Genomic DNA, 12,840 nt, shown 5'->3' with positions numbered 1-12,840 from the left:
AAAAAGTAACAGCATTGGTTTCGAAATTATTGAAGTTTTTCATAAAAGTTCATAGAATATTTTAAAGAACAAACTCTTCTCTGAGTGTCTTAATCCGCGAAACCGGCAACCCCGACGGCGACCGAGAAATCTTTATGTATCGTGGCAAAACAAAAGAACAAATTGTTGAATATAGTAAATGTCAAACAAAGATGATACAAATATCTATCTTGAGGAAACCGTGTTTTGTATTTTCGTTTCTTTTCTTTTCTTTCGAAGACACAATGTAGTGACGTAAACTTAAACACTGGGCGAATTTTTCATCCTTTTTATTCGGTTGGAACGCTTTTTTATTACATAACGCGTTTCGGGCCGATGCCCCTCTTCAGCCAACTAAACATTAAAAAGTGAGAGATGACTATATACAAATATTTAAAATAAATATCGTGACAGTATACATAATTAGTTTTTTAGAGGTTGTTACCTTCTAAATCCTGGTAAGAGCTTGTATACCGTTAAAAGCTGGTCCGTACCTCATTCGGTAGTTTAGACGGATGTAATAGTCCAAGGGTACGAATCTTGATAAAAATTCCATAAAAAAGGAAGGTTTAGTATCAATCTGTAGAGGTATACGGGGTTATTCTTTCACAAATCATATTCGTGAAACCATACCTGAGATTCGTCTTCCGGTGTGTTGTCTAACACTGAGCTCGTACTCCTCCACCTCAACTGCGGAGCACGATCTATTTTTAATTTGCATATGTCTGGTCGAGCATTAGCAGGGGAATGTTCCTTTTTTTTAATAGGTTTCTTTTCCGATAAAATTATTCGGGGGGTTTAGCGGTGATTTTTTTAGAACATAGCACGTGGCCATTGCTATTTTTTCCCGCTTTTAGTATTTTTAATATTTGTCGCTATGCAAATGACGTAACAGATCGTAAAACAGTTTTTTATTTTATAGTATTTTATTTTCGGCCCGAAACGCGTTATGTAATAAAAAAGCGTTCCAACCGAATAAAAAGGATGAAAAATTCGCCCAGTGTTTAAGTTTTTTTTTTTTTTTTTTTTTTTTTTTTAACTCTTTCCGCCCTGTGGGCACTAAGAGGGCCTCTTTTAGAAAGCCCATTATGGGTTCGGCCAGGCCCACAATGGGGCGACCGGGTGGTGAGGGACGGGGCCCGACATATTCGAACGGACCACCCCCCGAAAAATTCCTGGGATATTCGACCCGCTCGGATTCGATCCCGGGTCCCCCAGAGCGGTAGGCTGCCACCACTACATTGTGTCTTCGAAAGAAAAGAAAAGAAATGATACAAATATGTTAAACAAACTTGATGTTGCAGGTGTAATTTATAAATTATCTTGTACTTGTCCACAAACGAAGTCTTACGTTGGAGAAACCGGAAGGAAGTTGGAAACACGTTTAAAAGAGCACGAGGCAGCAATAAGATTAAAATGAGAAGAATCGCCGTGGTACCTACATTATAAAAATAAATTTTGTAAAATAGATAGAAATAATGTGAAAATACTTTATAAAAAGAAGATTGTTTAAAACGTAGAATAATAGAACATTTTTGTAGAAAAGAATATGCAAATTTAATTAACCTGAATGACGGACGGCCGGATGCCGAGCGGTAAAGGTGGCAGCCTACCGCTCTGGGGGACCGGGATCGAATCCGAACGGGTCGAATAATCCCCAGGAATTTTTCGGGGGTGGTCCGTTCGGATATGTCGGGCCCCGTCCCTCACCACCCGCTCACCCCATTGTGGGCCTGGCCGAACCCATAATGGGCCTACTAAAAGAGGCCCTCTTAGTGCCCACAGGGCGGAAAGAGTTAAAAAAAAAAAAAAAAAAGCAAAAAAACCTGAATGACGGTATGCAGATAGATGCATGCTGGGAAAACATCACCCAGCATAAAAGGAATGGGTTACCGAGACTCAACTACCCATTGATGAGGCGTTGCGAAATGCATGTGGTAAATGAAATAAAGAAGTTGATCAAAGTATAGCATTTTTTCGTTCTTTATTGTCTAAATAACTCACTCGAAGTCGGAGCTAAAGAGTAGTTTATTTTACTTGGATTATAACCTAAAGTTTTTTAGTGTTTTTAAAGAATTAATTTGTTTTAGTTGTGCTTGGTCTTAATACTGTATTTTATATTGTACGGGTATTATTCACCTGCTGAGATTGTATGGAAATTTGGCTCGGAGATTTGATCGATTGATGTGATATTTAATTTTTAAGTTCTTGAAAATTACAAGATTTGTTTTTTGATACAATAAATTTTGTTGTAATCCTGATGTCTTGCTTTACTCCAGAATCATAGCCAATCATGGGCCGAATTCGCAAACACTACGTTACTAAGAGAAATGTGTTTATTAAAGCAATTGATAATTTATTTCCAATTAATAATTAATTAACAACCCCAATATTGTATTATGCATTAATATTAATTGTAGTTAAACGCAAGCGTTTTCTTTTTACGAGAAGTACAGTCGTCATCTCAGCTTTTTTGTTGATGTTGATCGGAAGTATCAGCAACATTCTCATATTTTTTATTTTTATCATAAGAAATTGCTATAGATGACAAAATATGTTATTAATTAACTGATAATTTGTTTTAGCAGGTCACGTTTGTTCAGTCAAGTACCGAGCGACTGTTTGCCAAAATTTGTGTTCGAACACCGAATTGTTCGAGTACCGAGATATAGCCGTATTTCGTTCGTTATTTTACTCATGATTAAAAAAGTTTAATAACACTTATCTAAAAGTGTTTATAAACTTGTATTAAATACGAAGGTTAATCTATAAGTATAAAAACAAAACATAATGACGGTCTGAAAGCAACGACAACAGCATCGGTGAATAGAAGAGCTAGTGCAAGGAAGAAAAAATTATACTATCAGTTTTCATTAAAGCAAACCCGACAAAAGGCACAAAACAAACTGAAAATTTCAATATTCTAAAATCTATGGGCAAATTTTAGACGACACACGTGCTTGCTTGAATAAAAAGAAAATCGAATAACGGAGTTTACACTTAAAAATTGTGAAATTTTGTACGGATTTTCCAAACTGTGTCAGAGCGAAACCGAAAGTCGTATTTTACGTGGGATATCCCCAATTTTCCTACCGTGTTAGAGAGAAACCGTGTTGTAGAAGTTACCGTGTGGTATGAGAAATACCTGCAATTTAATGTTATTCCACTTTTAAACGAAAAACTATTATTTTGCCAATTTCTTTCAAACTTCACTTTCACTTCAGTTCCGTTCATACGGAGGTTCTAACCCTTGGTCTTATCCCCCAAAATTGACGCTCAAGCAAGTATGAAGCAGCCTATATGGCAATAAAGAGCTCTGGCACAGTTCTATGCTTACCAGATAATCACAAAACACTACCTCCATCCATATCTTCCCATCATACTCAATGTGCAAACTGAAAATCGTGAACACTATAATCGAATAACGGAGTTTACACTTAAAAATTGTGAAATTTTGTACGGATTTTCCAAACTGTGTCAGAGCGAAACCGAAAGTCGTATTTTACGTGGGATATCCCCAATTTTCCTACCGTGTTAGAGAGAAACCGTGTTGTAGAAGTTACCGTGTGGTATGAGGAATAACTGCAATTTAATGTTATTCCACTTTTAAACGAAAAACTATTATTTTGCCAATTTCTTTCAAACTTCACTTTCACTTCAGTTCCGTTCATACGGAGGTTCTAACCCTTTTTTATTTGTAATATATATACATAGGGTCTAACTCATAATCCCTCGAGTTAACTGGAAAAGACTCGTCTTAATTTCTTCCATATACACTCTGGTGAACGTATACCCTTCGAGTGTTATATTTGTTTAAATATTTCTTGTCGCTTCCCATTTTCTGCCGTCTTGTTTATTACTATCCACGTACAGAACCACCATATCGGCTCTTCAGTCCGATGGTCTTGATTTTGTAATTCTGGACTCGTCTACAATATATCAGACTTTCGGTTTCAACATCAACTGTTAAACTCAAAAATTCCTATCGACACATCGGAGAGGTCGCAACCGTCGTATTCAGCCTAAAACGTGAACGGCGGGTCGATAAATCCCCAGAAATTTTTCAAAGGATGGTCCGTCCGAATATGTCGGGCCCCGTCCCTCACCACTCGGTCGCCCCATTGTGGGACTGGTTAAACCCATAATAGGATTGCTTACGGCAGTGGCGTGCCGTCATTGGAAGCGGTGGAAGCAGCGCTTCCACCGAATTTTCTAAAATATAAATTTTCATATTTTAACGTAGTTTGAATTAATTAAAATTAATATTTTATTATAATTGCATTATGTATCTTATTACAAATTTCTATACTACATGTGAAATAAATGATAAGATTCAGTGGCGTGCCGTGTTTGATGGCAGGGAAGCTGCGTTGCTGTAAAAAGCCGACTTCTAGAGGCAATCAGTTAATTGCGCGTCAGTGATGGTCTAGGGCAGGGATGAGCAACCTGCGGTCCTCGGGCCGCATTCATATATTTTGCGGCCCGCGACGCATAAAATGTGAATAAATATATCAATTTTCCAGCTTAAGACAGTTCTCGATGAACAAAACCAGCTGCCATGATGCTTGCAAGTATGATGAAATATACGATAAGCACGAAGATCTTTAACGAGTTAGCAATACTGAAATACGAGCGAGATTTGTGCGCAGATAATTTCTTACCACACTAAATTTAACAGAAAAATTCATCACAAAACGATTATTTATGCTAATGTGTGAAATTCCATTTAATCCATGCAAGAAGTGTGATTACCAGAGCCCCTTCGGCCGCCAATTTAAAGTACTTTAATCTTTAAAATTGGCGTTTCCACTTCCCGGGACGAGGACCCAGGGGTTGGATTTGTGGGAAGCGAGTGTTCGGGTTGTTTCATTGTGTCGAATTACATACACAGAACGAGGCGCTTGATGTGTAAGTGCGTGAGTGCGAGAATTCGAGTAAAGGTTAAACGGTGTATATCTTCGTGTACAGTGATGTTATGTCCGTGTGTGTGTGTGTGCGTGTGATCGAAGAACATCTTCGGCATGTCTAAAAACAGAAAAACAGTAAATTACGTACGAGAATAAGATGTGTTGAAAATGAAACGAAAGAGATCTTACCATCGAAGACTTCGGAAAATATTCACTTTTACGATAAATGGCCACTTCGTCCTCTTCGTGGTAAAGTTGGGGAGGGAGAAGTATCTCCCTCCCAAATGTTCCTACAAAACACAAAGACAGTGAGAAAAGAAGAAGTTCATTCATTTATTATCTAAGGTCAACATTATTACCTGTATCAGCTAGTCTTTCTTCCCGAACAGTGTCATGAGGAGAGCGAAGGACCTGACCTAACCTAACCGGAAGCTCAATCCTCGTAACAGCTGTTTGGGAAGAAAGGTCGGTCAAATGTCACGTCCGGGTGGTCAGAATCGGGAGTCAAATCCGTTGTCGTCTATCGAGTGTCACGTTCGGGAGACAAGTCCGTGGGTCACGTCCGGGTAGGAGACAGTCACGTCCGGGAAAAGGTGTCGAGTCCGGGAGAAAAGTGTCGAATCCGGTCAGAATGTCGCATCCGGGTGCAAAGGACGAGTTGGGGAAAATCGAAGAGGATCACCGCCTAGGCCAAGGGAAACGCAGCCACCCGCAGCAACAAAACCGCGGTCCCTCGACTTCGGCGGCGCTCTCCTCCGATTCTTCCCCGTTCCGACTTCCGAAAGACGATGGCGACGACGTCGCGAGCGTGGACGAAGAGGCAGACAACCCGAACATACGAAGTAACAACGAAATCCGAGAAGCCTCGAAGGTGTTGTCACGCCGTACTTCTTCCACAACAAGGTCTGTGGCTGGCTGATCCCTGACGACCTTGGCCAAGTGGAATGGACTCAGAACTCTCCCGCCTCCGGGAGAGTGCCACGCCACACGCACTGGGGGAAGGTCGTCACCACCCGCTGCCTCTCGCTCGACGGTCTCCAACGACACCGAACATTCGGCAGAGACCAAGTCCACCACCGGATCCTCGAACGTCTCATCGGAGCCGTCCGAGGAACCCCCTCCCTCCGGCGCCACCGCATTCTTCCGTCGGAACCTCCGGCGAAACCACTCCAACATCTTCATTCTGAAAAAAAAAGTTTGCAATTAGTCGATTAAAACAAAAGCTTAAAAAAATTAATGTCTAAATTCTTCCGAGAAAAGCAAAATGCTCACCGCAGCTGCCTTTTTAAATCTAAAAGATTCGAATCCGAAGCGCAAACGGACGACCATCGAACGATGTGCCGAGATGTCTTCTGGGACCGATTAGCGCAGAAAAAGTCCAAGATTATACTCACGACGAATCGGAATTCGGATAGTTTGCGTTAGATCCTACCGGAAATTGCTAGAACGTTCCAACTGTATTTGCAGTAGAGACGACCGACCCGAAACGAAGAAACTCTCTTACGTGTAATTTGTATTTGTACGACAGTAAATTAAAGACACGCCGCACGTAGCCACGAGGAAAAGGCACTCGAGCCAGAGTCGTAACAAGTGTTTCCTTCTAGAGCAATTTACCCTAACGTGTACGTCACATAAACGCAACGACGGCATTTAAGAGTTTCGTACAAAGAAATTGCCAACGAGTCGACCAAAACACAAGAGAAACGTACGAAGAAGCGAAACGTGCCCACATCCCAACTCGCCATTCGGGACACGAACGTTTAACTGGCACAAAGCATTGGCAGATCGACTGTACTCAGAAAAGACCACCTCGTGGAAAGAGACAAAGAGCCTAAGGAAAAGAATTCTTTGTGTCCAGCCTGTATAGATAACTGTTAAGTGTATTAGTATTAGATGTGTTTGCAGACAATTTAATTCTGACAAAATAAGCCATTGAAAAGCGTTGTAAGTAGTACATAAATTGCATGGAAAAGTCGGAGGTCAAAGGGCGAAAGTTTTGACCTGTCCAAGGAACATCCCATGCTTCGGAATACGGTCTCCGTCCATCAATGTTACCAGAGTATATTTCAGTTAAAATTACGAGGAATTCTATTTAAACTTAGTATTAAATAATTTTTAATTGAATTTCTATAAATAATCCTTATTCTTTGACCGTGTTTATAAAATATAAAAGAATTAATTACGAAAATAAACCAATGAGCAAATACTTAATCCGTTTCCGGCGCTTCGGTCGCTTTCCAATGTGGCGGCTCGTTTAAAAGTCATTTGGGATCCTGATTCACAAGCGACGTCTGTTCGGAGAAAGAGCATACAAGGCTAACATCTCCATATAAACCAGGAAGAAGAAGAAGAATTCACAAGCGACGGCACAATTAAACGCAAATACGCCGGCCGATGTCGTCTTTGAAAGTTGGACTAAACGAAACGAAAATAAAATCTTACAGCTAGCTAAATTCTAATTAAAATCTTACTTGGTATAATGTAGGCGTCCAATGCGGCCGGATGGCCGAGCGGTCAAGGTGGCAGCCTACCGCTCTGGGGGACCCGGGATCGAATCCGAACGGGTCGAAAAATCCCCAGGAATTTTTCGGGGGGTGGTCCGTTCGGATATGTCGGGCCCCGTCCCTCACCACCCGGTCGCCCCATTGTGGGCCTGGCCGAACCCATAATGGGCCTACTAAAAGAGGCCCTCTTAGTGCCCACAGGGCGGAAAGAGTTAAAAAAAAAAAAAAATGTAGGCGTCCAAAAGTCTTCTTAAAACCACGTTCCGGTAGCAAAAAACACTGACGAAAGGCAAAAAACACAGCGAAAACAAGAGCACAGAGCGCACACGTCCGTCCGGCAAGCGAAAAACGTGCAAAGTGAGGCAAAATCGTGTTGCAACAATAGAAACGGCAATTGTTGCCGTTTCTATGGAGATTAGAAAGCGCCTAACGAATTCGAATGCGATTGACGTAATGGATTCTTTTTGAATTTTAAGGCTAAATATCTGCATTTTTTACGTTTCTATCCCCCGAGTGACGACGGATTGGGATCGAGAGACTCCCTACCACCCTCCGCCTTCGGTTTCCATTCTCCACAAGGGGTTAGAAGCAAGATTTTCTATAATCGAACGTCATCTTTACCTCGCCACCCCCAAAACTAGAACAAATCATTCCTCTCGTTCGTCCAGTATTCTCCGATCGACCGACAACGCTATTGTTACCAAATTTCCTAATATTTCGTTTGTTCAACGCCATTTTAAAAGCACATAAGGAAGAACATATAAAATTAACACGAAATAAACTTGAAAAATCTTTTAAAAAATATCATAAATCTTCCGATAAACTAATTCGAGCTTAAATTAATCCTTAAATTCTTCCGAGAAAAGTAAAATGCTCACCGCAGCTGCCTTTTTAAATCTAAAAGATTCGAATCCGAAGCGCAAACGGACGACCATCGAACGATGTCTTCTGGGACCGATTCTCCAAGTAATATTAAATAAATTCTTACGTCTAGGGTCAATATGGACTAAGACTTACCTCAAAAATCTTCAGTCTTCTCCGCAACAGTCCGCAAACCGCAAAAAAATCCAACGCAATCCAAGAGCACAAGAAAAGCACGTCCGACCACAACCAGAAACACAATCGAACTGCGAATCGTCATGCGTGACGTTTTTCGAACAAACGTTAAAAGACGCGTCAACAATGTTCGAATAACGTAAAAATTCGAATTTAAAAAATCAATTTTATTTTTTTTAATTAATTTATATATATATTTTTTTTCTTTTTAAATTTTGCTTCAGTCATTTTCTTGTGTTCGGAATTTGATAAATAAATTATCTTCTGCATTTACATAGTGCAGAATGTCCAACGTGGAGATCTTTTTCAATTCTACGTCTGGAGGCTTGACCATCTCCGAAAATCGCCCGAAATTCGTTTGAATAAACATCTTTTTCGTTCATTTTCGGCCATGGCGTGAAATAAATCAAATTCCTAGGATTTCGCCCAATATTATTTCGATTTTCGGAAAGATTTCTCGGTCGCCGTCGGGGTTGCCGGTTTCGCGGATTAATGTAACATCAAACTGGATAAAGTTAATATTAAAAATACCGAAAAACCTTTATAATACGGCCAAACGAAAATGAAGTCCGACACATAGGATTTTTTTTAAAGCCAGAAATTCGAGGAGAAAGAATGGTGGCTTGTCCCTGGCTCAATCTGTTTATCCTATGTGTCGGACTTCATTTTCGTTTGGCCGTATTATAAAGGTTTTTCGGTATTTTTAATATTAACTTTATCCAGTTTGATGTTGCATTAATTTTTATTTTTCGTTAGAATATTCACCGCTAGAAGTTATTCAGTGATTTTACTTAAAACAAGAAGTGTTGTTGAATTTAACCTTTAATTTCCAATTACATCAAAAATTCTCAAGCAGGCTTCATTCTGATTGCTACAGCAATATTTCTAGCACGTATGTATACTGTTTACTTTAACCATAACAGTATAAATCAGTGGTTTCCAAACTTTTTACTTACTGCGCACTTTAGTAGTTGTAAAAATATTTTGGCGCACTTTGTACATAAATTCGAAAATTTATTGAAAAGTGGTTTTAACGTGTATTAAGCAGCACAGCGATTGCATAAAGCTAGAAATGTGGATAACTTAAAATACAGGGAAGTTGTATTAACTTACCTGTATTCAATAAATAGCGAGGTTGAGGCCGAAGTTTTCAACGCGAAAACATGTACGTCGGACGTGCGTGCCGCTTTCCTGTAAGCCTAGAAGTTTGGCAATGGCGTTTGAAAAATCAGTGGGATCATGCTCGACATTTCAAACGCCATTGCCAAACTTCTAAGCTTACAGGAAAGCGGCACGCACGTCCGACGTACATGTTTTCGCGTTGAAAACTTCGGCCTCAACCTTTCTATTGAAACAAAATTATCAACGAGAAATACGCACTTAATGTTTCTTGACAACGTTTTCAATGCTGAGACGTATTTGAGAAAGACAAATCCTCATATATGATGTAAATAACTAAAATTTTCATTGAAACGACGTTATAAGCTACATGAACTTTCTTACGAATTTCACTTGGCATTTTTCAGATTTTTAAGTCTCTTTCGCGGCGCACGGTTTGGGAACGACTGGTATGTTAGGCGCAGTGGCGTAGCGTAGTGGGGGCGGCAGGGGCGGCCTGCCCCGGGCGGCACTTTTAGGGGGCGACATTTTTTCACAATAAATAATAATAATATCTTGTAAAAATTTGAACTATTTCATTTCATATTTTTATCGCACCTAATATTCGGACCGATTGAAATGAGCACGGAATTTTTCATTACTTATTCTGTGACGAAACTGGGGAATCTCCCTTTTTTAAATGAATGTATAATAATGACATTTTGCTCATTGTAGCGACTGATAACACCATCTGTACAGTACATCCCTACAAGTCAGTACTGTACTGACTTGTAGGGATTTCCCGTATTTTATTTAAGAGGGGGCGAAATTTTCCTCCGCTCGGGCGGCTGACACCTACGCTACGCCACTGGTTAGGCGTGCACATATATGGCAATTTACGATAACTGGTTTCATATGAAATACTTCTATATTAAAATATGGAAGGAAAATCATATATTTTGCAGACTGCTTCATAGAAAATTTCAAAATAGGTCGAGAATTTTTAAAAAACATTTTATCTACTTACTATTCAATAGTTTGCATTAGTCTTTTTAAATGCAGAATTTAAAATTTAGTCATTCGAAAAACGCATCGATTTAAAACACAAATTTCAAAGACGGTTGTTTTTGTTATTTTACAGCCGAAATTTGCAACGTTCTATAAGATAAAAAGGTTTACACAGTATTTAAAAAAAAAGGTAAAAGTTAAAAAAATTCTTTAAATATTTTTGCCACGTTCTCTATAACAAGTCAAACATTTCCTTTACTCTGTCTAGTTTCAGTTTAGCGCTTTCTCGCGTTTTTTCTCAACCACTTTTATTTAACCATGTTAAAACGGATACTTATTTTAAACTTCTACCATATTTCAGAATTTTTACATTAGTAAATGAGATAATTTCAATGAAATTCAACTTTTCAATCCACGTTTGTAAAAACGTTTTTACTCACGTAAGTTCTACATAATGTAGTTAGTGCAATTTCAAGAAAAATATGTAATAAACATTTTGCTCAATATTCTAAAGGTAAGAACTGAATTTTGTATTCATTATTCTTAACACTTTTTATCATTCAATTATTTATTGCACATTATGATGTGTATAATAAAATATGACAAAAGGTACTGTAAACATTTTAATATTTAATTAAATTTTAGAAAGATTTCCTTATACATTAATTTAAACACATTTTTTGCATAGTTTCTTCCAATCTAAAACACATCTATTTCATTTAGTACAAGCTTACTATATAAATGACACTTCAACTCCATCTATAATGAGCATAAGCTTTATTAGCTTCACAATTCCTATGAATGTCCTGCTTTTTCTTCACCACTTTTCCGGTATTATTCGATGCATCGATTAATTCTTTGGCTAATTGTTCGGTAAAACGTATTTTTCTGTCTTTTTCTTTGCCAGCCATCACCAACCATTTCATACCATAAAAGGTACCTTTACTCGGCTTAAGTGGTGTCGGCACTCTGTAATTGATTCCTCCTCTTTTCACTGATGTCAGGATAACAATAGGAGTAGAATTTTCCACAGCTCGATAGAGAATCTTCAGAGGGTCGCACTCTATAGAATCCCTACTTTCTTCTTTCGCCGAGTGATATTTTTCCAGTTGAATTCTTTTTATGCGTGTGAAAGTTTCATCCAACAACTCTCTAGCTAACACTTTATTACTGTATTTCATGATTGAATTAATGAATTTGTGTCTTAATGGATCATAGAAGACAGAACTAGTTTCGTAATTAGTAGCAGCTTTTACTGGACGAAAGGCAAGTTCACTTAATTTTCCTTCCTCTTTTAATTCTTTCTGATAATCTTTATCGTAAATAGGATCGATGTATATAGGAGGATAACGGTTCCATCTAACGCTATTCACAGAATTAAAATTACTAAACCAATTCAAAAATTCTTTACGAAAGTAAACATTTACCCTTCTCAGCGCCATGCTTGTACGATTTACCTTATCTTATTCGCCCCCTTGCGTCAAACATTATCCGCCCATTTATACTTTAATCGATTTTTAATTTATAAATAATATTTTAACGATTTGATGTAAAAATATTTAATTCGCTTACAAAAGATAATTTTAAAAAACATGAAACTAACAAATTATTATCTTTAAAACTCAAAACTTAAAAAAAAAGACGCGCAAGAAATCGACGTAACGTATAAAAATATTACCGGTCGAAAAACATTATAAAAAATAAAAAAAATTTATATAAGTTAGTTTTATATTGATAAAATTATTACATAAAATAAATAATTATATTTTAATACGAATTTTAAAATTAGAAAATTTTATTTGATAGGAAAATAATTCAGAATCGAGCGTGTCGTTGTTGTGGCGTGCGGGTTTTGACAAGACGCAGACGAAAGGTTTGTTTGCTTTTTTTGAATGGTAAATTAGATTTGAAAAAAAAAGATCTGATGAATGATAAAGCATATCAAAGTTACTATATCAATAATAACGTAAATGAAAGATAAAGTTCTTAAAGAATTGTTTTTAGTTGCACGTTAGAAATTTATCCCTAAGTGTCATCATGTCCATAAATGATTTGGTATTTTGGTCCTTAGTGATCGATGGCTTGATTTTTATAAAATTTTAATATTTTTCTACGTATTTTATATTTAATTAAACAACGCCAATTATATTATTAATATTAACATATTACATGGTGATTGTTGTGTATTTTTAATTTATAAACTTATAGCTATATATATATATATATATATATAAATTTTTTTTAAAATT

General features: G+C 37.8%; 2 protein-coding genes and 1 long non-coding RNA gene across 4 annotated transcripts in view; 1 reads left to right on the top strand and 2 right to left on the bottom strand.

Moving 5' to 3' along the window:
* Positions 1-4,868: 4,868 nt before the first annotated feature.
* Positions 4,869-12,840, bottom strand: part of LOC136976413 (uncharacterized) — a 198,639-nt gene continuing 190,667 nt past the window's right edge. The window contains exons 2-3 of one of the 2 annotated variants that reach the window (XR_010880926.1): positions 5,115-5,215; positions 4,869-5,043 (exon numbers count right to left, since the gene is read on the bottom strand). This is a non-coding gene — a long non-coding RNA (uncharacterized lncRNA). Of the gene's footprint in view, positions 5,044-5,114; positions 5,347-12,840 lie in introns of both variants that reach the window. The other variant, XR_010880927.1, reaches the window with a different exon arrangement.
* mRpS7 (mitochondrial ribosomal protein S7) lies at positions 11,202-12,052 on the bottom strand. The gene has a single exon (XM_067271796.1). It carries the CDS (start codon positions 12,031-12,033, stop codon positions 11,341-11,343), a length of 693 nt encoding a protein of 230 aa, XP_067127897.1. The 5' UTR covers positions 12,034-12,052; the 3' UTR covers positions 11,202-11,340.
* The window catches only part of LOC136976395 (TP53-binding protein 1-like), a 112,051-nt gene continuing 111,509 nt past the window's right edge, over positions 12,299-12,840 (top strand). Inside the window, exons 1-2 of the mRNA XM_067271654.1 lie at positions 12,299-12,310; positions 12,398-12,464. The gene's annotated coding sequence lies outside the window, so the exon portion shown is untranslated. The remainder of the gene's footprint in view (positions 12,311-12,397; positions 12,465-12,840) is intronic.

This window comes from Centruroides vittatus, unplaced genomic scaffold (genome assembly GCF_030686945.1).
Source record: "Centruroides vittatus isolate TY-2023 unplaced genomic scaffold, ASM3068694v2 contig_400, whole genome shotgun sequence".
Taxonomy (NCBI): Eukaryota; Metazoa; Arthropoda; class Arachnida; order Scorpiones; family Buthidae; genus Centruroides; species Centruroides vittatus.
Note: the sequence above shows the minus strand (reverse complement) of the source record. Positions and strands in the feature narration are given on the sequence as shown.